This window comes from Protopterus annectens, chromosome 13.part0, assembly GCF_019279795.1.
Source record: "Protopterus annectens isolate FY-2018-M chromosome 13.part0, PAN1.0, whole genome shotgun sequence".
Lineage (NCBI taxonomy): Eukaryota > Metazoa > Chordata > Ceratodontiformes > Protopteridae > Protopterus > Protopterus annectens.
The window spans coordinates 23,782,838-23,810,296 of record NC_056747.1 but is presented as its reverse complement, the minus strand read 5'-3'; the positions used below and the strand labels follow the sequence as shown (position 1 = coordinate 23,810,296).

The 27,459-nt window shown below is 40.3% G+C and overlaps 1 protein-coding gene across 1 annotated transcript in view; it reads right to left on the bottom strand.

The window, feature by feature from the left end:
* Positions 1 to 3,384: 3,384 nt before the first annotated feature.
* SHD (Src homology 2 domain containing transforming protein D) overlaps positions 3,385 to 27,459 on the bottom strand; it is an 883,869-nt gene continuing 859,794 nt past the window's right edge. The window contains exon 3 of the mRNA XM_044090592.1: positions 3,385 to 3,620. Coding sequence (XP_043946527.1) covers positions 3,385 to 3,620 — 236 coding nt within the window. The remainder of the gene's footprint in view (positions 3,621 to 27,459) is intronic.

The window sequence follows — 27,459 nt, the reverse complement described above, 5'->3', positions numbered from 1 at the left end:
CCAACAAGGTTTATGGTCAGGGAGTAGTACCACTACTGCCCTATTATCTTTCACAGACTCTGTCCACAAAGCCTTGGATGCAGGCCATCCACCCCAGTAATCTTACTAGACCTACCTAAGGCTTTCAACAGTGTCACATACTAAACTAGACATTATCAGCACTAGGTTGCTCCCCACAATCACTCAGCTGGTTTACCTCTTACCTACAGAACAGTGAACAATCAGTAAAATGGTTAAATGCACAATCCCATTACCAACCTAACAATATAGGAGTTCCACAAGGATCCATTTTAGGTCCAGTACTGTTTAATGTCTTCATCAATGACCTGCACAAAGCCCCCCAATCTAGAATATCATCCAATACGCCAATGATTCAACACTGATATCCACCTCTAAAAATTACTCAGACCTCACACAACAGGCCTTTACTTCTATCGAATCATGGCTTATTGGTGCACAACTTATGCTAAACCCCCAAAAAACTAAACTTTTACTTTTTTCAATAAAACCACCCAACATTGACTTAAACATCCTGGCTAAAGATGGCACAGAAATTGAACTAGTGAAAACAGCCAAATTACTAGGTATAACAATAAATGATAAACTCACATATGAACCACACATCCTAACTGCAGTAAAGGAAACCCATTTCAAACTAGGTAAACTATATCGCCACAAACTCTACCTGGATAAATATACCAAAATAAAACTAGCCAATCCCCTACTCATCCCACCCCTTCTATATGGTAGTGCCATTTTTACTAATCTGCACATAACCCTTTGTAATAAAATTACAATCCTGTTACAACAAAATAGCCAAATTCACCTCTGGGAAACCATACCGTTCTCATCACTGCCATGCCATCACCGAGCTAAGATGGCTAGAGTTTTCCCACCATCTAGAATACACCCAACTAACCTTAGCCCACAAACTAATTTCTAAACCAAATGACTGCCCTGCCCTTAACTCAAGCCTACAAACATACACCCCCAATAGAACACTAACATCTTCCTGTAAACTGATGCTTATTGTAACTTAACCCAACTAAAGAGCAGGACAATGTCTGCTCTCCCATACCATAGCTAGGCTATGGAACAACCTTCCATCTGAAATAACCCAAACTGACCACCCAAAAACTTTTAAAGTAGCCCTAAAAACATATTATCTAGACAATCAATCCTGCAGCTGCCTCAGAAGCAAACCACCTTAAACAGTATATTTCCCCAAATACTAAAACGACAAAATCTTTGCACAACTCAGTCTTCACATTTAATAGTGTGTTTTTACTATAAAGGATACAAGAATCTCACCAAAGAAAGAAGTGATGTAACATTACTACCAATTGCAAAATTCTTTCTAGTTTCAGATTAATGAAATGCTACAAAAAATGTAAATTGTAATATGTTTTTTTCTCCATGTTATATCTGTAATATTGTTAAATTGTATTTTAAATATTGTCGTTCTTTGTATTTTGCTTGTGGAGCTTTTCTCCCCGGGCCTTCACTGAAAATGGGTCTCTGACCCAGTCGACTTTCCCAGTCAACAAATATTAATAAATAATAAATAATCAAGTAAGGCGGTGTGTCCCCCAGAACTGCTGTATGTAAGTAAGGCGGTGTGTGTCCCAAAACTGCTGTATATAAGTAAGGCGGTGCATTTACCCGACGAGAAAAGCCTTTTCATCTTATAACTGCCATTTTGAGTTACATTTCTTGATTTATGAAACCTAGTCAAGTGTGACTTGTAATGTGGTACTACAGCCTAACTAAGAAAACTGGACTAGAAGCACATTTTGCCATTTGTAATATTACTCTTCATATGCCACGTCTTAAATGACCACTTCTGAGGTATCATAAGAACTTCCCATTTTACTCAGTTTTTTTCCAGACATTGGATATGGATATCACACAATCAGTGCAAAAGCAGAAAAGAAAGGATTTAGATTCTATAAATTAGGCCACTGCACAAGAAACTGAAGAATACCACTGTTGAAAGAGTAAATGCCAGAAACTTCTCTAAAACAATTCATAGCAGTATGTAAGGCAAAGGGCACTATAAAATGTACAAAATGAATATGAGAAGTAAAAGTGGATCTGTGAAATGACAGAAGTCTCAAATACAAAACAGATGATTTGAAATATTTTCCTTCACTTGAAGGATGTTGCTATCTGTATGATTACTGGAACCTGGTGGGCTTATCACATCATGGGTACACCTCCTTTTATTGTTGTAGATCTGATGAGAAAGGCAGCAGTCTCCCAATATTTATAAAAGATCATATAATAGAAATCAGGAAGACAACTTAGGACTAAAATGTGATCATACTTCAATAAATACAAAGACACTGAACATAATATTATACAAAGCACTAGCTGTACCTCCTACAAAGCAGACCTGTGAAAGCATTTATTTGCACAAAGAGCAGTGGGTTCATGGAACTGACTCTTAGAGAAGATGATGGCACTGAGATTACTGTTGGTTACCTTCGCTACACGTAAGTGAATCTTAGGAAAACAAACTGCACAGAGAAATGAGTAATCAGTTTAATCCATTGTGATGCTTTAGATGCAAGCAATGGGTGGAATTAGTAAGTCATCTAGTTGATAAATGATGACAAATTCTTTTTGTGCATGCACACATTTTGTCAGTGTCCAGGCCGTATACAACTGCATGTTCCTTCTTATAATTTATAAAAAAAACTAACAGAGAAAGATCTGTGTGCACATCTCAGACGTAGTTTCAGTTTGTTTATATCATACAGCATATATTTGTAATACGTTTCAGTACATGACCACACTATATCCTAGCTGTACAGAGATAGAACTTGAGATAAAAAGTTTATATTCTTATATTTTAGTTGTCAGTTTATATCCACAGTGGCCTGAGTCATCTGACCATAGTCATCCAATCTGTTATAATTGGGAACTAAATGAAAGTATGCTGTTAAGTTTGGAAACAGGTTTGTCTTTTTGCAGGACAATAAAAAAAAAACAACTATAAAAAGGATAAGGAAAGCTGAGTCGACTTTTATAGATATCTGGTTATTTGCATATCTTATCTGCAAAGGATTTATGAGGAAATACACATGTAACAGCCCTGTTAAACTAGCTTGTAAACATTATCCACACCATTTCCTGCCTTCAAGCTGTACACACACCTTCTTGCGTACAAATAAATGCTAAGAAGGCGCACGCCCTTTGGGGTGAGGAATAATTCATGGCGAAACTAATCATCAGCTATGAAAAGTAGAACAGCAAAGTACAACCAGAACTGAGATGAGTGAAAATCATCAAAGAACAAAATGCAGTGCACAGATCAGTGAAGCACAAGCACACAGCCACCGCAACAGCATCCACATGATGATACTGGTTGCAGCTTCATTCCTAGTTACCTGCAAAAGCTTTGGAGATGTGATCCTTCTTCCACTCCCATGGCTGGTCGTACTCATCGGCTGGCCTTTCATCATCCCGGGGTAGGCGGCTTTCTCTGCTTTTCTGCAAAATGACACCCTCTGGTTCAGAATCTCCACTACTCTCCTCATAAGGAATGTCGTACAGTTGGACTCCCTTTCTATCTCGGGACCCTTTTCTCTGTTTCTTCTCTCCTTTCCTCTGGAGATCTGAAGAGAGAAAAGGAAACCAAACTTTGTTACGAAGAAAAAGAAGAAATAAAAGTACGGTCAGGTAATAAAAGCTGCAACAATGAATTTAGAATTTAAATTCTTAGCTGGAAATCCAAACTCTGAACTGACACAACATTCCTTTGGCACTATGCTAGGCACAAACAGTATGACTGAGAAGAATATTGCGAAGGACAGCGATTTCCTTCTGGTACTAATGGAATCCTGAAAAAAAAAATGACACTATTCATTCTGTTTTTCTTCCTGTACAAGAGGAATCCAGGAAACATGGGGAATGATTATTACTAATCTTTTATGGGGTGGCTTGTTGGACTTCCCCACAGCACAAATGTTAAGAGCTACTAGACTTAAAGTTTGAACAAGTGAATTCATTTAGCTCAAGTACTACACTTAGCTTTTATATTTTACATTTCTTTGTATGTGGCTGATTTGGAAGATGATTACATTTACTTTATCGGATGAGTGGTAGGAGCAAATTTTAGTAATGTATTGCAAGACACTTCACATCATCTTGTTTTATTCTAATTATCCATGCTGTTTGCTTCACATGTACAAATAAACTAAAACATTAATTAAATATAAGGCATTACAGTTGTGTGGGGGAGTCTCGACATCATGGAGTCCATTACAGTGCAACACAAAATCCATTTGAATACAGGATAAACTCATTTAAATGTAGCAACGTAACTTTAAAAAAAGTGTAATACATATTGTAGATCAATTTGTATGTACGGTTAAGAAGCTATCCAAGGGCTTGCACAAGTGTATAAATACTGAGCATGTGCAAGTCTGACTGCCATTTTTGTAGTAAGCTGTTGAGATGTAAGCATGTATGTATGTAAGGTCTGTCTGTTAGCCAGTTCATTTGTGGTGCTGCTATCCATCCTGATGTGTTCCTATGTACCCCACCTGCTTGTCGTCGATGTTAGAGAGAGAGATACAAGCAACATGGTATCAGAAGTGGGATGTCTAAACGGTATGAAGTTAGAGGCGGCATGGTTAAAACAACTTAAGGCAGTTGCTGGGACTGGTGGAATATACAGACGTGAATCATCCCTAAAATGTGCATATGTCGCAAAACAGACCAGAAACTAATTCCAGGAACGTTCTAAACAATATTCACATAAACCAATATGTACGATATTGAAAAAATATTCAAATTACTATGGAAAATGTTTGAAATAAAATCCAATTTGCATAAAATTAATAAAATAAGGGGAAACGACTGCATTTTTGCAAAGCATGTATTTTCGTATTAAGCAAAGATATTCGAGTTATCAGAAGTGTATAAAGTGTTTGGATGTTTGTGCAGTGTTACATTACAGCCATTACAGGGCATATTTTGCAAAATACATTTCGCAAAGTACAGTATTTCAAACAGTTTATTCTGCATTTGAATGTTATGACAAGCTCACAGAACATTGTGTATACTTTGTGGGCATGGCAGATAGAATTTGAAAACCCAGTGTACTTGTGTTTGACAGTAATATTGTTGAGAACCGGAGAGTGTTTGAGCAAGAGTATGACATGTTCATACAGGCTGCGTTTTCTGATAAAGATGACTGTACAAAAGCATTTATAGGTTCATAGGTAGGTACTAGGCTATTGGCCCAAGGGCCTAAGTAAGCCTAGCCAACAAGGTTCCCTGGCTTATGCCACCCAAGAAAGTTAATTTCCTGTGCACCTGTTGAGCAGAGCCACAGAAGTGATCCATGGGGTGTATTTCCTATTTCCCATCCACTCATCAAGATTTTTCTTGAAGAGTGCTAATGAGGAGCTTTGTTTGACATAGATGGGTAGCTTGTTTCACAGTATAGGAAGTATCTGGGACAGGAATCTATCCCTCCAGCATGTCCTGTTTATTGTGTTGACAAGGTTTAGGTCCCTAGAGGGTGGGATTTCTTTAGGTATAGCATGTCCAACAGCTCTGGGTTTAACATAGCTTTATATGTTAGGTAGAGATCTCCTCGGAGTAGGCGATGTGCCACAGAGTAAAGCTGGAGTTTTTTGAGACGGTCAGTGTAGGGTGTCTGTTTGAGGCCAGTAATCCTCTTTGTGAGGTACTTCTGTGGCCTTTCCAGCTGCTGCAGAGGTCTTTTGAGGCACATTCTAAAAGGGGTGTTGTACTCTATAGTGGGTCTAATGAGTGCCGAATAGAGAGGAACAATGACCTCTTTTTTTCCTGGATAAAAACCCTTTTGTGATGAGGTGTGCCACATAGAAGGGTTCCCTAACTAATGTGGCAATGTGATTATCAAAGGAGAGACTACTATCCACCTGGGTCCCAAGGTCTCTTATCACACATTCGGCATTAAGTAGACTGCCGTTTATGCGGTAGTTAATGGGTACAGAGTTTTTTCCAAAGGGGATGACAACGCACTTTTTGGCATTGAGCTTGAGGCCATGCCTCTGACACCAGGCAACTGTCTCAGTGAGGCCCTTCTGTAGGATGTCCACATCATTTGGGGACTCGACTATGGCGCCTAGTTTGCAGTCATCTGTGAACTTCATTAGCCAGAGGCCTTCTGTGTTAGCCTGTACTTCAGAGAAGTAGATACCAAACAGGAGAGGTCCCAGGACTGAACCCTGTGGTACTCCACTTGTCACTGGTTTGAAGTCAGAGTTGGGGTCTGCAACTTTTACAGTGTGGGTTCTGTCAGTGAGCCAGTTGGCAACCCATCTTGTGACGTATGGATTTATATCTAGTTTAGTGAGTTTAGCTATAATTCCAGAATGGGGGATGGTGTTGAAAGCCTTGGCAAGGTCAATATAGGCTGTGTGAACCACCTTACCCTCATCTCCGGCATCTCCGGCTTTGGTCGATCAGGTTCAGAAGGCATGATCTGCCTTTCACAAACCTGAACTGGGTGGGGTCCAGAGTTTGAAGGCTACCAGTGTCTTTGTTTATGAGTTCCATGATGATATGTTTCATGGCCTTGCAGGCCAGGCTCGTTAGGCTAACAGGGCGATAGTTCCCAGGATCAGTGGTGGCTCCCCCTTTGTGGAGTGGGATAACTGTTGCTGTGTGCCATTAAGTGGGCACGAAGCCTGACGTAAGACTATGATTGAACATGGTGCTTAGGTGGGGAGCCAGTTCATTTTGATGTTCATGTAAAATGCAACCTGGATGTTGTCCAGTCCCGTGGATGCTGTGTTTTTGGTTTTAGAGAGTGCAGCTTTTACCTGCATAGATGTGATTACAGGGACTCTGCATTCTTCCTGTATAGATACGGGCCCTTTAGGTGAGAGGGGGGTAAAGTTAGCACTGAACCTATCTGCCAGGATGTTGGCAATATTAGTTGGTTCTGTAATTTTCATGCCATTGTGCTGTAACTCAGAGCAGATGTGGGTGTTGCCATTGAGATTCTTGACATAGCTATATAATGCTTTATGGTTGCCCTTAGAATAAGTGGCAATTTTGTTTTCATAGCTAGCTTCGGAGGATCTTATAAGGGATCTCAACATCTTACAGAGTCAGACAAGGGAGCTCCTCCACTCATGAGATTTTACTTTCTTTTGAAACAGTTTCTTCCTTCTGTTATAGAGTTTGTTTATGGCAGGGGACCACCAGATTGGCTTCCTATTTTTGGAGGATAGCATCTTGGTTTTGTTTGGGATGGCACGATCCATGCACTTGTGTAAGTGCTTATAGAGTGCATTTATGTAGGATTCAGTAGTCATAACTGTATTGTCCATCTGCATGGGTGTCATGAGGTTCGCCACTTCTGTCTTAAGAAGCATGAAGTTGGCTTTGGAGAAATTTTTTACCATGGTCTCCTAATGGTGGGTGGGGACGGGATGTGGATATCTAGGGTGATTAACTTATGGTTGGGTCTGACCAACGAGGAACTGATTTCAGGTGTGGAACACCAGTCACTCATGCTGGTAATGATTAGGTCTAGGATATTGTTGCCCCTGGTGGGGGTGTGGATAAGTTGATCCAGGGCATTGGAATTTATGAAGTCAAGAAAGCGGTGAGTGAAGGAGTTGGTACACGAGTAGTTTTCCCAGTTAATGGTGGGGTAGTTGAAATCGCCCATTATTAGGGTGTTTGTTTGAACCCTAATATTTTCCAGTATATCATTTATTCTGTTTAATTTAACTGGGTCAGAAGCTATAGAAAGGGAGCATTCATTTGTGTATGCACCTGCTATCTATTCAGGAGAAGGGGAAAACTACCACATAGTTGTACAGGCTGAATCAAGGGAGGACCCAGAGTGCTTAAAATGTAAATTTTGAGAAATTTGGAACCCCCAGACAAATGTTAGATTCAGGTACTTATTTTATACAAGGGATCAAAAGCCTGGTGAAACCTTTGCATATATAACTCACCTGAGAAATAAAGCTAAAACATGCATATTTGGTGTTTTAAGGGATGAGTTGATAAAGGACAGACATAGCTGTGGTATTAAAGATGATGCTGTGAGAAAGATGTTGCTTCATGATAGTGATTTAACTTTGAATAAGGCCAATGAAATCCATCAGATATACGAGCTCACAGAAAAGCACACAAATATGCTTACAAATGAGAACAACTCTAGAAGGCACAGTGATAAAGCTCCAGCACATTGTTAAAAGAAACAGGCCCAAGCACAGGCAGCAACTGTAGCACTTACTGGTAAACCCCAGAACTTTCCAGCAAATTCCAGAGTTTGCACAGTCTCAGTGAAGCATAAGAGTGAATAAGCATGGGCCCTAACCTAGTTTCACTGCCAAATGTCATAATTGTGGTGGAAGTCATGAATCTAAAAGGGGAAAATGTTTAGTTTTTGGTCAATAATGCCATAAATGCAATAAATGGAAAAATCTCAAAAGGTTTTGTAAATCAAAAGATCCACATTATTTTATTAAAAGGGAACATTTTAAGAAAAGAGTTGATCAATTGGAAAGCTGCAACCCTACTCTGTATATTGATGGTGTGTCAGTGCTTCATGAGACAGTCAATGCAGTAGATTTATGGGCAAAGAATAAAGTATTTTGCACTGTTCAGAAAAATGGAAAACCCATAGAGCTCAAAGTTGATACAGGTTCCAAGTGCAATGTTATGTCAGCAGAAACGTTTGCTAGAGTGTGTTATCTTGGAAGGCCTGATTTGGCAAGGTGTGCAAAGCTTGCTGCTTATAGAGGTGAAGAAATTCAAACCAAATGCTCAGTAGTGCTTTCATGTTACACTGCTGGAAGAAGCTGCAACTTGTTATTTTATGTGGTCAAGAGGCACGTCCAGTCATTATTAGGGTTCAGAAACAGTTTGAAAATGGAACTGCTTTAATTTAATAAGGAAGTCCATCATGTTAGCTTAAAAGACCGCTACTCTAATTTTGCCCAATACATTTTTTTCCACCTATGCTTATCTCTTCGAAGACAAACTAGGGAAGCTTCCAGTTGTGTACTCCATGGAGTTAGACCTAGAGGTCAGTCCAGTTATCAGGCCAGCACGAAAAGTTGCAATAGTCATGCAGGACAGAGTCAAAGCTGAGCTAGATAAAATGGTGAGACAAGGTGTGATTTGTCCAGTTGCAACTTCAACTGAATGGGTATCTTCCATGGTGGTGGCTCATAAGAAAAGCTCAGATGACATCAGAATATGTATTGATCCACGACATTTGAACAAATCACTAAAAAGCCCTCGTCATCCAATGCGCACAGTCGAAGAAGTCGCAGCCTCGATGCCGAATGCCACTATTTTTTCTGTCTTAGATGCAAAGAGTTCATTCTGGGAAATTCAGCTCGACAAGAAATCCTCACTGCTCACTACTTTCATTATTCCTTTTGGCAGGTACAGATTTTTGGGAATGCCATTTGGGATAAAGTCTGCAAGTGAAGTCTTTCAGCGTGCAATGAGCAAATTGTTTCTGGGTATGCTTGTGCCACTATAGTAGATATACTGGTAGGAGGTTAGGATAAAGCTGACCATGGCAGAAACCTCAGAAAAGTTCTAGAAAGGGCATGTTATGTGACTCTTAACCTCAATCCACACAAATGCAAATTCAGGCTACAAGAAGTTATTTATGTTGGTCATTTATTTACAAGTATAGGCTTACAACCAGACACTTCTGAGCAAACAGCCATTCTTGAGATGCCAGCTCCAGACAATGTCCAAGCCCTGCAACGTTTTCTTGGCATGGTCAACTACCTAGTCAAGTTCATTCCAGACTTGAACCAACTATCAGCACTGCTCAGAGAGCTGATATGTAAAGATGTATCCTGGTCTTGGTTAGAGCAACACCAAAGAGCATTTGAAGTCCTGAAACAGAGAATTGCTAGTCCATCAACTCTCAGATACTATGATGTTCACAAGACAGTTAGTTTTTCCTGTAATACTTTGAAATTTGGTCTTGGTGCAGTCATTCTACAAGACAATCAGCCTGTTGCCTATGGATCAAGAACTCTTACCCAAAATGAAATGCAGTATGCCCAGATCGAGAAAGAGCTTTTGGCAATTGTGTTTGCATGTTCAAATTTCCATGATTATGTTTATGGTAGACTCAGTGGCAGCTCGTGCCATCGGACTGCAGGACTGCAGCCTCTCCAGCAAGAAAGAAAAAGAAAGAACATTTTTAAAAAATAAAATAATTTACTTCTGTTTGTATATTACTACTGTACACTGCTGACAGGCTGCTTAGCTGCGAGTCCGACTGACTCACTGAAGTCTCTGAACTCGAACTGGATGTGCTCGGCGAGTTCTGGGTTTAAAAAAAATTAGTTTCTGTAAGTCCAGACTGCTGTAAAAGCAATCCAGATTAAGGAGAGAAGGCATCAGTGTGATGCCCAGAAGTCTATGCGGATTGTAACCGCATAGAATTGGAAGAGGCTTGGACTGCCACGTCTGCAGTCACGTATGTGACATGGATGGCTGGATGGCTACTGATTGGTTCTCGCTCTCTTCCTGCACTTTGCATGCTGGGAAAAAAGAGACTGAGAAACAGTCAGTAGCAGTACTTTGGTTTACATTACGGAGGTCATCGTAACTTCATTCAAGCAGACAGTGATTAAGGCACTAAGCTGAGAGCTGACTGAGACTGAGTGACATATTTTAAAAAACTGGTTTTTACTCTCTTCTCTTGGTATGTATGCATTATGCTTCTAGTTCTATTTATAATGGGACCCTTAACTGTTTCAAAAAATATGTAAACTTTACAGTGCTGGACCAGCTAGACTAATGAAAACTGCAAAGAAAGAAAAGAAGTGATGCATAATATATAAATGGTAACTGGTTTGTTTTCTTTTCTGTAAATATATTTTTGCCTATGTTGTTTAGTTTGTTTAGTATTGTGTTTCAAACACGCAGTCATGTATTCTAGTGAAGTGGTGTTTCTCCCACTTAAAATTGCATGCCCAATTTGGGGTTTTCTGTCTGTTTTGTGCTTATTTCATTCTGTGCAGCCCCCAACATTCTGTCTTTTACAGTATATGTATGTCAGCACCCATACGCCCTACACACATGCATGTACTAAGAAAGTGTGCAGAGCTGGGATTTCTGAAACTTCTTCAGTGTGCCAAGAAAACAGTTTTGGGTCATGAACATAGGACTGGTTTGCAAATTAAATGCTTATATAATTATGTCCTAACTGCTATCTAGGATAATTTAGGAAGCTACAGAAAGTACTTACGAGGTAAATTTTAAAATGGGGTATTTATCTGCTCATTTTAATATACAGAATATACAGATTCGAAAGCAGCAATGGAGCATGCTTCCATGATATATTACTATGCTTAACAAAATAGGTATAATGCAATAATAATATATGAAAATAAAACGAACACCATGGCAGGAGACGTGTTGGGACAGTTCCTTAAAATATAAAAAGATTTTGTGTATTGTTGGGTCACACCTCAGATCAATGAACTGCATGAGGCTAAACATAAGTGATTGCTTCTTCCAATGGTCAGTATATCTTAAACTAATTGTTTAGTAAACGTGCTAAAGCAATGAATGAAGGCTATGAGAGGACTGTTTTTGGAGGATTCAGTACTGGAGACGTACTGGAAACAAGCAGAGGGCTGGCTAAGGGTAATGCTGAAAAAATGAGTTTTATTTAGAAATTATTGTGGTTGTGGAATTTATGTAATCAGAAATATTTTTGGAATATAAAAAGTGATGATAGAGATAAACAGATTTAACAGGATGTAACAAGAAATATGATTCATTATGAAGGAATTATGCTAGAACAAGTGCTGCTTTCACTTTTTTTTGTTTAGTAGTAGACTGTACATTGGTGCTTTGTTAATATATGCGAAGGGAGTAAACTGAGAAGATGAAACTGTATTTAAATCAGGATTAAGAGAGTAAAAACAGACCAGGGAAGCGTGTTTACAGAATAAGGGGCTGTGATGGACGGGAGAAGAAGGCTGTATAAATGAGGATGCAAAAGTGTTGTTGAGAATCTACAAGCTTGTATTGAGAAAGTGTTTTATGTTTATTTGTTTGGTTTTTGCTGTTTGAATTCAGATGCATGTGCTGTAGTGTGAGAGAAAAATAAAACTGTGCCTTCTTCTGAAGAAAGTGAATGTTGCAATTTAGAATGCAGTTTTTGCTCATGTCCTAAGAAAAAGGTATACTCAGTACTGGGTTAATAAGCCAAAAGCTATCCAGAGGTGCTGTGAGTTTTCTCTCAAGTAAAGCAGAGGTATAGTATCTGATGAGAGCCAGGGATAGGTATTATCACATACTCTTATAATAGTCATAAACTGTGCTCTAGTAGTTAGCACTGGGTTTCTCCTTTGATTAGAAGTAAACCCGAGGGCTTGTTTTATTTCATTATGCGCAGTTGATTACAGAAAGTTTACTTGACTTAAGAATGGGTCTATCTGATCATATCGCAGCCATACTGTTTTTTGCCACATGCCTTTTATAGGTTTTTGATGTATATTGCAACCATTAATTCATACATAAAGAAGCAGGTTACTCATTCTGTTTCCTTATATTATGACTGTTTCTTTAACAGGGGTTCTAGGTAGGTATATAAAACATAATTCTTTCTGATGTCAAAGCTTCAAGCCAACCTGTATATACATGCATCAATGTGCGCTGTGTAGAGTATTCAGCATGTGCCATAGTTACTGATCATTTATTTCATGTAAATTGGTAAGCACGGCCAGCATTGATCCCACTGCATTATAGCCCCGCCCCTTTCTGATTGGTCACACCCCTTCCAATTGGCCACACCCATTCAGCTGTCTCCTGCAGCCCCCCTTTGATTTGAAGTCACCAGCCACCACTGAGTAGATCTATCCAGATCGAAATAGACCACCAACCTCTAGTCACTATCTTTAGAAAGCCTATGCATTCAGCTCCAGCCCGACTGCAACTTATGATGTTGAGATTGCAAAAGTATAACTTCAATCTTGTCTAAAAGAAAGGCAAACTTCTTTATCTTGCTGATACATTACCCAGATCATCCAGAAAAACCACAGAACAGCATGAGAATTAGAATTTGGATTATAAAGTCATGGAAGTGAGAAATTATTCTTCCACATGTTTTGAAGAGCTGAGAAATCAATCAGCCACAGATCCAGTTTTATAAAGGTTCAACCACTTTGTCAATCAAGGATGGCCGTCAAAGCAACCTAGTTTACCTCAAGAACTGCAACTTTATTTTCCATACAGAGATGAGATTTTGTCTGACCAAGGTATTATTATGAAAGGTCTGAAAGTAATTGTTCCTAAGTCCTTGCAACCAGAGTACATTACTATCTTGTATCGTGGTCACCCAGGAGTCGATTCTACCAAAAGAGGGGTTAGAGGACTAGAATTTTGGCCTTCTATGTCACAAGATATTGAGAGAGCACTTTCATCTTGTTCCACGTGTAATAGTACAAAGTCACATCAACAGAAGGAACCACTTCAGCTAAACCAGATTCTGGAACTGCCTTGGTCGACAGAAGCCACCGATATCTTCAAGTGGAATGGTCAACATTATTTGGTGTTAGTAGGCACTTATTCCAATTGGTTTGAAATTGACCTACTTCCTAACCTAGCATCCAGTACTGTCATTATTAAGATGAAGTGTCATTTGCAGTGCATGGTAGTCTGCACAAAGTTATTTCAGACAATGGCACGCAGTTTACACGCCAACAGTTCAAAAGATTTGCTGAAGAACGGGACTTTACTCATATCACAAGTAGTCCTGAGTACCAGCAGTCAAATGGTTTGGCAGATCATGCAGTTCAAAGTGCAAAACAGTTACTAGAGATGTCAAAACGAGATAATAGTGATGTTTTCCTGAATGTCTTGAATCTCAGAAATGTTCCTCATGATAAACACCTTGGTTCACCTGCTCAGACACTTTTGTGTAGACAAACCAGAACCACATTATCAATTAGTAGTCAACTGTTTGTTCCATGTGTCAACAATAGGTCAGTGAAAACCAAACTGTTGAAGAATCGTTTAACCCAGAAGTCATACTATGATAAAACCAGCAAACCCCTCAGTCCATTATGAGAAGGAGAAGTGGTAAAGATGCAAATGTCCACAGGTTATAATTGGATTGGTGTCGTGAAGAAGATTTGCCCAGAGCCAAGATCATACATTGTGGAATCACAAGGAGCGGACTTTAGGTGGAATCAGAAGCATTTGAGACCAGTATCTGAGCCAATACCACAGCACATAGCCTGTGAGAGAGTCTTTATCTCAGAGTGAGTTGTCCGGTGTTCCAATTGTGGAGGAAGTTCCAGAGGGCATTCTCATTCCTGTGACGAATCCAGAAGTTCTCGATATGAGTTGTGGACCGCAGACTGTCCCTGTTGCTAAATTTGGTGCCAACTCTTATGTTACGAGATATGGTCACATCTCTAAACCTTGTAACAGATATGAAACATGTTGGACATGAACGCTGTGTTTTGTTTCCAATGTACATAGTAATGCATGTCCAGTTCTGGTATTTTGTATAAAGGGCATCTTTTTAAGAGGGAGGATGTAGTTCAATGTGTGTATGTACCTTTAAGAAGCTATCCAAGGGCTTGCAAAGGTATATAAATACTGAGCATGTGCAAGTCTGACTACCATTTATAGTAAGCTGTTGAGATGTAAGCATGTACATATGTAAGGTCTGTCTGTTAACCAGTTTATTTATATTTTATGATGCTGCTACCCATCCTGATGTGTTTCTATGTATTAAAGCATCTAAACAAAATAACCCACCTGCTTGTTATTTATCTTAGAGAGAGATGAGTGACACACATGAAACCTCAGCAACTGTATGCCTATAAAGCTTAATACAATCATTCAAAAATTCAGGTTTACTCATCTGTAGAAACATGGGGCACCTAGGAATGTTAACAAAAATAAACAATGTAGCTAAATGAGGCTGTTCTGGCTTAATGAATATAACAAGCCCAAAAAAATAAATAAATAAAGATTTTCATTTGTGAACAATATCGTCAGGTTCCAGACAGTGATCTTGTCTGCAATTTATTTGATATTAATTTGCCAAAATACTGTACAGTAACTAATGTTTAGTTTGATCATGTAACTTCTATGCTCTGCTCTGTCTCAGTGGTAGATATAGATACTTCAGTATTAAGCCTACACCTTCTAGGTCCTATCTATTGTGACAATTATCATTAAAAAAGACAAACAAAACCCAATATAGGGCACAACTCCAGAAATCCACAAAAGTAACAACCACTGCACACAGGAACATCCAGGACCAAGCGAAGACGTAAAGAAAATGTTGTTTAATAGCAGCAAACACCGACTAAGCGCTTTCGCCATAAAATGGCATCATCAGAGTCAGTGCAAAATCACAAACACACAATATTTAAATTCCATCAATTAAAAAATGACATCATCAATTACTCAACTAATGAGCCAGTCCACATCACAAAGACTAATTAATATTTAACCTTTTCATACCCACCCATCTTAAGCACAATTACGAAAATGCAAAAATGTATTACAGCAGCTAAATAGAATGTACATAGCAGCAAACCTTAACTGAAAATAAATACATGTATATGAATAAAAGATAAATGAAAACAAAAACAAAAAACTATACATAGTAACATGTGTAAATATATGTAAATATACACTGTGCGGGCAAAACCTGATTAAATTAAGCTAGATTTATATTTCAACACTGGTTTAATGGAAGTAAAATCATTAATACCAGGAAATCTCATGGCATCCAGTCTTAACTGCCATTCAACTTCCAACATAGCCACCCTATTACCAATGTCACCCCCCTGATCAAGGTAAACCCTATCTATTACAAAGAATAAAAACTTTTTAAAACCATTACATTTACAACTGTGCAAATATAACGCATTATGTTGATCTTTCTTCTTTAAGCACCGTACGTGCTCACTAATTCTATCACGCAGTCTACGTATTGTCATTCCAACGTAGGAAGCGTCGCATGAAATACATGAAGCAACGTACACCAAATTCCTTGTGTTGCAGTTGCATAACCCTGGGCATGCCAAAGTATGCCCAAACCCTTTGACACACAAATATGCACCTTCAGCAATAAATCTGCAACACCTACAACTACCACATTTGGCCATCCAAGATTTCCTATATCTAGGCTCCTTTTCAAGAATTGCTTTCAGGTTTTCACCTTTACTATAAACAATCCTAGGTGTCCTCCCTACTACTTCCTTAGTTGCACTACCCAGGCAATAATTCCATGCATTCCGCAGTACCGCACATATTTCAAAAGCTTTCTCATTAAATTTAAAAATAAAACATGGTCCTTGAGGGTTTGTTGTCTTATTTGAACTTTGTTCTTGCTCACCTAGAGTTACCTCCAAAGTATTTTTAAGAATTGGGGAGTATGTAGAACTTATTTTCCTAAATACCTCTCTCTTCACTTTTAATAATAACTTGAGTGGGTATCCCCTATCCAACAGCATACCTATAAGTTTGTAAATTTCTTGCTTGAATAAAACATCATCACTTACCAATCTTGAAATACGTACCATTTGACCCTTGGCAACCCCTTTTCTCTGATGGTAAGGATGGCAACTCCTAAAGTGCAAAAGTGAATTGGAATAACTTTCTTTCCTATAAAGTGTGCTAGTCAAACCTTCCTCATCCTTAATAATAGTTAAATCCAAAAAATTCACTCTGTCAATGTTCCACACATAGGTAAATCTCAAAAAAAACAGTGGTAGTATTCAAATATTGAACAAATTCAACTGCACTAGTCTCATCACCGTCCCATAAAATAAGCAAGTCATCTAAAAACCTATTATAAAGTACAATGTTGGCAAAAAATCTTGATGGAAAGACGAAAGCCCTTTCCCATGCCAACAGGACCAAGTTCGCAAACACTGGGCCACATTTTGCCCCCATTGCTACTCCAGAACATTGTTGAAATGTTTCCCCTTCAAATTTGATGAAATTATTTTTAAGAGTAATTTCCATCAGGTCACAAATTAAATTAATTTTACTCTTATTAATATGTTGACACATGTTCAAACTGTCACGGAACATCTCCAAACCTTCCAAATGAGGAATGACAGAAAATAAATTGACAATGTCAATTGTTAAAAAACCAAATGACTTGGAATGGATCCCCACTCCCCTCAAACTTTCAAGGCAGTGCCACGAGTACCTTAAAACATGGGTCACATCCCTAAGGGCTGATTTACATGACTCATCAACAAATGCTGCAAGGGGTTCTGTCTTAGAACCCCTAGCCGCCACTATAGGCCTAAATTGTAGCTTTTTAGTGTCTTTGTGCACCTTTGGTATACCAAAGATGCATGGCATAACAGGATTTTTAACATTAATTTCATTAATGGAAACCCTTGTATATGTACTACCGTCCTCTAAAATAGTCATCATAGATGTGAAGTAATCAATTTTATTCATTAAAACCATACCCCCACCTTTATCTGGTGTCATACATCTAATGTTGTTGGAAGACTTCAGCTCCTTCAGAACTAATCTTTCTTGGGGAGTTAAATTATCACTAGATTTATTTTTGTCCCCACATATCCTTCTGAATTCAAACTCCAATAACTTTTCAAGGGCAATAAATTCATTCAAGGTTGTGGGAATAAAGGTACTTTTCCTTCTAAATACAGAAGTTGTTGAATTCCCATCAAACAAACAAAGTTGCTTATTGCCATGAAAGTACACTTCTAAACTCAATCTTCTCATGAATAACTTCACATTAATCATAACCTGAGCAATATCCAGTCTACAATTCGGTACAAAACTAATGCCTTTGGTGAATAACTGAAAATGTACATCACCAATCTCAATGTCAGTGTAGTTCTAAATAAAAAAAACACATTGCTTCAAAATTTTGCAACTCAAGTGAAATACCGAATCGGACAAAGTCATATTGTTAACAGTTGTATCACTTATAATATCCGTAATACCATTATTCAACACAGGTATTTCCTGTCCCCCCATTTCAACCTCGGGTGACATAAAGTAAGTTAACCCATGATGAATGTTAGAATTGTTGCCATTGATACTATCATCAAGTGCAACACAAGGTAAATTGTGACAAAACATTTGCCCAACATACAGTGAACCCCCCGCAACCTCACATGTTACTACATCAAAAGGACATGGCTCATTGCAAGAACTAGATAAAACATAAGTGTCACTACTATCAGAAATCTCTAATAGCGCCTCTGTTGAAACCCCCGCCCTCTCCCCGAAACTTGTCTGTCCACAACTGTGGTCCTTTGATCCCTGTTCATCAGTCTCTCCGACCTGCGAGGGCCCGGAAATTGATAAAAAAAAACTTCCTCATCAAGCCCTTGATCATGTACATCCAGATTTTCACACTCTGGTTCAAGTTCGACATGATTTGCCCTTTGTTGGTTCCCATACCCATTGTACTTACCATTAACATGCCGAACTTTATATTCCCTACTACCTGGTGGGTAAGCGCACTGATGTTGGTAGTCAAATGTGTCTCTGACCAATTTTTTCTGTTTTAAGATTTTATTTTTTGTAACAAAGGACTCCAAATTTCTCAGTACCCTTTGAAAGCTGGCCTCATACCGAAAGAATAATAAATCCGTCGTAATACTACTATGTAGTTTAGTGATATCCTCACGTAACGACAACAGCTTAGCACAGTTATTGTTAATAATAATGTCAAGCATATCTAAACCCGCTTTGTCAAAAAGCACTACGAGGTCTCTGAAAGCATCCGATCCTATGTCAACACCCATAGGGAGCTTCCACAAGCGGAGCCCTTTTGGCACCTGTTTAAGCTCTTTAGATTGCTTAAGGAACAAGTTGTCAAGCTGTAAAGCTCTGTATTTACTACAGAGTTTGTCATACCTGGAAATTTGCTCTTTTAGATTAAGAAAGCCCGTTGACTGTGAATTCGAAGGACCAACATAATCACCCAGCACTGGCGTCTCGAACCACAACTGTAAATCATGACCTCTCCTATCGCACATTAGTTCACTGGGCGGGGCACCTGATTCAGGCAGATCCCGATTGGTCGTTACCAAATTCGAAACAACTTTGTCCTTAGAATTAGAAACAGTACCAGAAAGTGCGTATAACTCAGGCAATACACGAATAGTCGAACCAGAATTAGAGCCTGCTTTGTCCTTAGAAATGGAAACCACATCAGAAAAGGTTCCCTTGGCACTCAAATTCTGTCCAGGCATAGGAAGAGACGAGGAAGGAATAGGGCTTCTCAGCATCACGCATGTACATCAGACCATATTCAGGACTTACATAAGAGCTAATCCAGTCTGGTACCCCATCTGGAACATAGAGAGTGACAGCAGGACTAACAAGGGTGCAAAGGATGACTTACATAAGAGCTAATCCAGTCTGGTACCCCATCTGCGACATAGAGAGTGACAGCAGGACTAACAAGGGTGCAAAGGATGACTTACATAAGAGCTAATCCAGTCTGGTACCCCATCTGGAACATAGAGAGTGACAGCAGGACTAACAAGGGTGCAAAGGATGACTTACATAAGAGCTAATCCAGTCTGGTACCCCATCTGCGACATAGAGAGTGACAGCAGGACTAACAAGGGTGCAAAGGATGACTTACATAAGAGCTAATCCAGTCTGGTACCCCATCTGCGACATAGAGAGTGACAGCAGGACTAACAAGGGTGCAAAGGATGACTTACATAAGAGCTAATCCAGTCTGGTACCCCATCTGCGACATAGAGAGTGACAGCAGGACTAACAAGGGTGCAAAGGATGACTTACATAAGAGCTAATCCAGTCTGGTACCCCATCTGCGACATAGAGAGTGACAGCAGGACTAACAAGGGTGCAAAGGATTAGTCCAGATGTAAATGACTTTAGCTCTGCACGTTCATGAGCTCTGCAAAATTAGCACAGTGACTGTCCCCCCTGTAACCTATTTCTCTGGGTGCCAGAGAAACCCAGAGAAATTGTTGTTTCTCAAACATTTCTGTTGTTTCTCAAACATTTCTGATCGCAACCCACTTGGACAAAGCACACAACTCACTGCCCCACTAGCCTCTTCCATAAATCACATGATGAAAAGATAGGTCATATTTCGAGTACTAACACATGTAAATTTTCAGTCATGACACACTAATTTAATGAACAATTTTCCCCAGTAACCCCTTCATTAGTTTGTATTGTGGCATGAACAAGCAATGAAATGACACAATAAATTATTTTGCCCAGCAGTCACTTCCGCAGTCTGACCATGTATACAAGCACTTCCTTGATCATGAATTACGTAATTACCCAAGCAACATCTTCATTACTATGTCCAGGTATACACAAGCAGCAAAATGAAACATCTCCCAAATAAACCTCTTCAGTAAAATGTCCAGGTACAACATGCAAAAGCATCAAACTGAGACATTTGCCCAAGTGACCCCCTCAATAACATATTTAAACCAAGCAACCCCTTCAGTAAAATGTTGAGGTGCACACAAGCACAACAATGAAATGTTTGTCAAGCAACATGGTACCTAACAAGCATTCATTCTCGGTGAAGTTCAAAGATTCACAGTATATTAACTCCTGAGGCCCACTAGTGGGCCACAGACTGCATGTTGAGAAAGGCTTTTCTAGACTTTGTTGCATATTTGGGAGACATGCATATATCTATACTGTCTCTTTGTGAATTGCTTATCCACTCTCTCTTCCCAGTCCTTTCTAACCTCCTCTGTTTTGACTCTTATAATTGTCATGCAATATTTTATATGCTTTACTAATTATTTCTTTTTTAATGGCATCTTCTTTTCTAGATTCGGTTAAACTCTCTGCCAGTGCTGCTCTTTCATTTAGGACCCCCTATTTCTTTCTTTTAGGCTATACTGTGATATCAATCCTTGATAGGGAAGGCAGTCTCTAACCTTCGGTCCAAATAAATTCTTCATCCTAGTTATTTGCTCCCAATACCTTGGTTCCTTTGCCAGTTTTCTCCAATACATTCCAGCCCCCCTTTGCTATTGTCTGTATGTCTAATCACAGTCATCCTTACTGGCAGAATCTCCTTTCTCCATTCTTGTGCTAGTTTAGTTCTCGGAAACCTCCTTGCTATTTTATGAAATAATGTATGAAGGAAGGCTTCTAATAGTGCAGTGTTCTATAGGACATGCATTGTGACGATTTAGGAAAGAAGATATGAAACGGTAAAGATAGATGCTGATACAGGATCTGCAGTCAAGAGGGAGAAATAAATGAGTTAAGTGGAATGTGCTTTGGCACACTGGCTGCAACATTTTTTTATGAAAAAAATTAATTATTTTTCAGCTAGACTAGATGAAGCAGGTTCAGGTATTGTCAAGTGGAATGGCATGCAGCCACTGTAATTCTGTGAAGCATACCTGCATTGTACTTTGGAATAGGTATATACATACAATGAGAAGTTACAGATGGGTACGATATCCAGTCAGGAAATGTAATGACAGAGTGTGCTACCTAAAGTGGTACTAGAGTGTGAATCTGCTTGAGATACAAAATATAAAGTGTGTATTTTGTCATAAAGTTGTTGGGACATAATTAGGCTATGGAAATACATTAAAAAGAAGAAGTAGAACACAAGCATATGCAGGACTGATGGCCACCACATCATACACACTGACCCCACAGACAACACATCATTCACACTGACCCTACAGACAATACATCATACACACTGACCCCACAGACAACACATCATACACACTGACCCCACAGACAACACATCATACACACTGACCCCACAGGCAACACATCATACACACTGACCCCACAGACAACACATCATACACACTGACCCCACAAACAACACATCATTCACACTGACCCCACAGACAACACATCATACACACTGACCCCACAAACAACACATCATACACACTGACCCCACAGACAACACATCATACACATTGACCCCACAGAGACAGCGAACCTGCTAGCGGACAGATATGGTGAAAATTTCACTCCCTTATCCCCTCCTAACTTACAACAAACCCTCCCCCAAAGCCCCCCCCCCTCCATCTTACATATGTGAAGAGCAGGTCCTCTTAGCCCTGTCCAAGGCAAAAAACACAGTCTCTGTGGGACCAGATGGCATCCCAGGCTGTCTTCTAAATAGGCTAAAACATGAACTAGTATCACCACTAAATACCCATTTCTATCTTAGTCTAAGGCTTTGCTCCTGCGGAATGGAAAACAGCTACAGTTATTCCCCTCCACAAAGGTGGCCTAACAACAGACCCGGGGAATTACAAACTCATAAACCTGACAAGCCTCATCTGTAAGGCCATGAAACATATCATTATGGACCTGCAAACAACATACCTCAACTTGGCAAAGGCTTTTGACACAATCCCACATTCAGGCATTATCGAGAAACTTAGCAAACTAAATGTAAACCCCTTCATTTTAAGATGGGTTGCCAAGTGGTTCACAAACCAGACACACACTATCAAAGTCGGTGATTCTACATCAACCAGCAGACCTGTTACCAGCAGGGCGCCAAAGGAGTCACTGATGGGTTCCCTACTGTTTAGTATATACTTCTCAGAAGTTTAGGGAAAAACTAAAGGGTTGTGGCTGACCAAGTTTGCAGACAACTGCAAACTAGGTGCAACCACTGACTCCCCAAATGATGTCAGTATAGTCCAAGATGGTTTCATACAAACCAACAACTGGCATATTAGTCACAGTCTCATACTGAATGCAAAGAAATGCATCATCTTTCCCTTCAGTGCAAAGAATGTCCGTTCACGCTATCAAATCAATACCAATTACTTGATTAGTAAGGGCATCGCCTCGAGAGCAAAAGAAATTATAACCCCCCCAGTACTTTGCACTCCAGCCCATAATTTAGTACAAGACCCCATTCAGTATGTAAAGTACTAAGCACGTATGGCAATTAGGTAGACCTCAGAGGTTTGTAACAGAGAAGATCAAGGGCCACCACCATGTACCTTACACAGACAGAGTAAAATCCCTTTCACTATACTCTGTATCATATAAACTTCTTAGGGGAGACTTATGCCTGGCCTACACAGCAACCCAAGACTCAAACCTAATGAACTTACTGCATATCCATAAATCAAATGGGTCTAGGGCTACCCATTCCAGGGACTTAAAAATAGCCTGAAACTTAAATAGGACATGCTGAAGGGATAAATTTATCTCCCACTGACTGCCATGTCTTTGGAACAGGCTACCAATTCATGTGAAACAGAGCACCTGTACGACACTGTTCAAGAGGAACCTGGATGAGTGGATGGGTCACCATAAATTCATACTGGGGATAGTGCCCACAATCCCCCTGGACATGAACAGTCATAACTAAATACAATCTTGGCTATTGACTAGTACCGCTATGGTATTACATTGGATTGAAATGGCTAAGATTAAAATGACTTCCGGCTCGATGGTCTAGTAATCTCCTTTGATCCCATATGTGTGTGTGTGTGTGTCTATGTGTTTGTCTCTGTGTATATGTGTGTTTAAATATCTCTCTCTCTCTCTCTATATATATATATGCATTCTGAGACAATGTTACAATTGCCTCATGTACACGGACAACCCTCTCCTCCTCCCATGTAACACTAACACTTGTGAGAGATGCAGCTATTTAGCCAGACTGGAGGCTGAGCTCTCTCAACTCAGGACTGGCAAGACCAGGCAGGAGGTGAAGGCAACAACACACACCACAATACCAGTCTCACATAACTCAACCACACCACTGAATCAAACACATAAACACACTAAGACATACTCGGAGGCTCTGAGTAAAAATTTACCTAAACAGCAGAGGCCTCCAAAGCAGACACCCAAGCAACTGCAAACTCAATACACCACACAAACAACACATAAACAACAAAATCAGTGTGCAAAGCAGTCACTGCCCTTAAGGCCAAATACAACACCAAACATACTTGTCATAGGTGACTCCATAGTCAGACACACTGACGTCCCGCTCACCAGACTGAGTAAGGAGAAGGTCACAGTAAGCTGCCTGTCGGGCGCTAGAATCCGCCACATAACACAAGCACTCTGGTCTCTCAACAGCAGGTACAAGTATGACTCAGTCATTGTCCACGCTGGTGTCAATGACCTGAGACGTACCTCCTTGGACTACATGAAAAGAGACATTGAGGAGCTCTCTGATTATGTAGCCCAGGCAGGTATGACCCTGACCTTGAGCAGTATCCTACCTTCACCTAGAATGATGCCACAATACAGTGATAAGATGATCAGCTTTAATAATTGGCTTAAATTCTGGTGTCATTCAAAGGGGATCCAATGTATGTCTGCCTGGGATGACATGCTGGACAAGCCACGCTGCTTAAGGCGGCTTGCACCTGTCACCCCTAGGCTTCCAGATATTGGCAAAGGCTCTTGCCACCCCATAGTGCCTTTTTAGGCAAGGCTCAAATTCTAAACCTACCACCCTAGAACACAAAAAGTAAAAACTAAGGCTAATGCTGCTCAATGCCAGAAGTCTCAATCTCAAGATGCACGCACTCGAGGCCCTTCTCAGTATGGAGAACATCGATGTCTGTGCTGTGACAGAAACCTGGTTCAAGGCTCCTGAGAGCACCCCAGCACTATCAGGTTTCACCTCATATCATGCGTTCCGGCCCCAAAATCCGGACAACACCAAGAAAGGAGGGTGTCCATATTCATAAAGGACACCCACACCTCAAGGTTGGTGGCAACGCACGATGCATCGGAGACCATCCAGGTGCAATTAACCATAGGCAAGACTGCTCTGCAATTTGTAGCATGTTACAGGCCACCCTCTCAAACTCAGGAACCTCACATGGCCTTCCTGAAAACAATGGAGGGATAAATGTATCTCCAAACACCATCATACTAGGTGACTTCAACTACCCTAATATAGACTGGGAACACTACTCAAGCCCAAACACTGTAGCCCAAAGGTTCCTGGAGTTCATAAACTCAAATGCCATGGAACAACTAGTCACCATCCCCACAAGAGGAGAAAACATACTTGATCTCATCATCACGAACATGGGATCACAATGTTCAACACTGGAAGTATACCCCTCACTGGTGAGATCAGATCATAAACTAATCTCGCTGGAGGTCCTCATCCCTCCCCACCTGAAATAAAAAGACCACAGTGAAAAACTTCTCAAAGCCGACTTCACACTTCTAAAAACTAGTGTGGTCTCCTTTAAGGCCCCTGAGCCAGTGGTAAACATTACTCAAACCGCTGAATCACTTACAAATGCCTTCTACCAGCACCTACAGGACTGCATGGATCAGGCAATCCCAAACAAAACTAAGACTCTTTGTACCAAAGGCAAGCGTCCAGTCTGGTGGACCCCAGCCATAAACAAGCTCTACAACAAAAGGAGGAAGCTACTACAAGATAGAGCAAAATCCTTGAAAGGTAAGACACCTTTGATCATTATAAGTAAAAAACTAAGAGCTCTCATAAAATCATCCAAGGCAAATTTTGAGAGAAAAATCGCCAAGGACTCAAAAGACAATCATAAGGCCTTCTTTAGCTATGTTAGAAACCTAGGAGGAAACTCACAGATATGCTCAGAATTAGTTCAAAATGATGTGAAGATTACTGAACCTACACACATCGCCAACATACTGACTGACAGGTTCAGTGCAAACTTCTCCCCCCCTCCCCCCCAAAAGGAGAGATATCTATACCAGAGGATTGTAGCCCCCCAAACATCTCCAACGCCCAGGTGAGAACTGCTCTCTCCAAAGCAAAAAACACAGCATCCATGGGACCGGATGGTGTCCCCGGCTGTGTGCTCCATGAACTCAATGAGGAATTAAACCCGCAGTTAGGACAGCTGTTTAATCTTAGCCTCACCTCAGGATACATACCCAAGGAGTGGCGCATGGCGACTGTGGTCCCACTTCACAAGGGCGGTGCCTCCACCGACCCTGGAAATTACCGTCCCATTAGCTTGACAAGCCTTGTCTGCAAAGCCATGGAGAGGATCATAATGGAACTCATAAATAAAGACATAGGGAACTTGCAGACTTTGGATCCAACCCAGTTTGGCTTTATCAAAGGCAGATCATGCCTTTTAAACTTGGTTGACTTTTTCGAGACAGTCACCAAGGCCATTGATGAGGAAAGGCAGTCCATACAGCCTACCTTGACCTGGCAAAGGCCTTGACACAATACCCCACTCAGGTATCATCGAAAAACTCATCAGCTTGAATGTAAACCCATACATCACAAGATGGGTTGCAAACTGGCTAAGTGACAGAACCCACAGGGTCAGAGTTGCTGGAGCCATGTCAGACTCAAAGCCGGTCACAAGTGGTGTCCCACAGGGCTCAGTCCTGGGTCCACTCTTGTTCGGCATCTACTTTTCTGAAGTACAAGCAAACACAGGAGGGTTATGGCTGACAAAGTTTGCAGATGACTGCAAACTGGGCGCCATAGTCGAAACACATCTGACACAGATATCCTTCAGAAGGGCCTCACAGAAACGGATAACTGGTGCCAGAGCCATGGCCTAAAGTTAAATGCCAAGAAATGCATAGTCATACCCTTCGGGAAAAACAAGGTTATCCCTAGCTACCATATAGGTGGCAATCCACTGAGCACAGAAGAAGTCATCAGGGATCTGGGGACCCAGGTTGACAGTAGCCTTTCGTTTGACACTCATGTTGCTAAAGTAGTTAGGAAAACCTTCTACATTGCCCACCTGATCATGAAGGGATTCACATCTAGATCAAGGGAGGTCATCGTCCCCTGTACTCATCACTCATTAGACCTATGATTGAGTACAATGCCCCATTCGAATGTATCTGACCCGACACCTGCAGCAGCTGGAAAGGCCCCAAAAGTTCCTCACCAAAAGGATAAAGGGTCTCAAAAATATGTCTTATGCTGCCCGACTGAAAGAACTCCAGCTCTATTCAGTCTCATACCGCTTGCTCAGAGGTGACCTGTGCCTGACATATAAGGCCATGTCAAACCCTGATTTGATGAATATGCTTCACCTCCAAAAATCTAGATCCCTCAGAACCACAAGGGCGGGAGACTTAAACCTTGACACGGTTATTAATAGAACGTGCTGGAGGGACAGATTCATCACCCAGAGACTCCCTATGCTGTGGAACAAAATCCCGGTACATGTGAGGCAGAGCACCTCGCTGGCCTTGTTCAAGAGGAATCTTGACCAATGGATGGGGGATCTCAGATATACCCCAGGGATTACTTCAGTGTCACTGCTTGACAGAGGCACAGCAAAATAATAGGCATAGTTTTATTCAAACTAAAGGGGTGGCGAAAGCCAAATAACTATGGGCTAGGCTTATAAATGCCCTTGGGCAGATAGCCTAGTATGAACCTATGAACCTATGAACCTATATATATATATATATATATATATATATATATATATATATATATATATATATATAATACATATA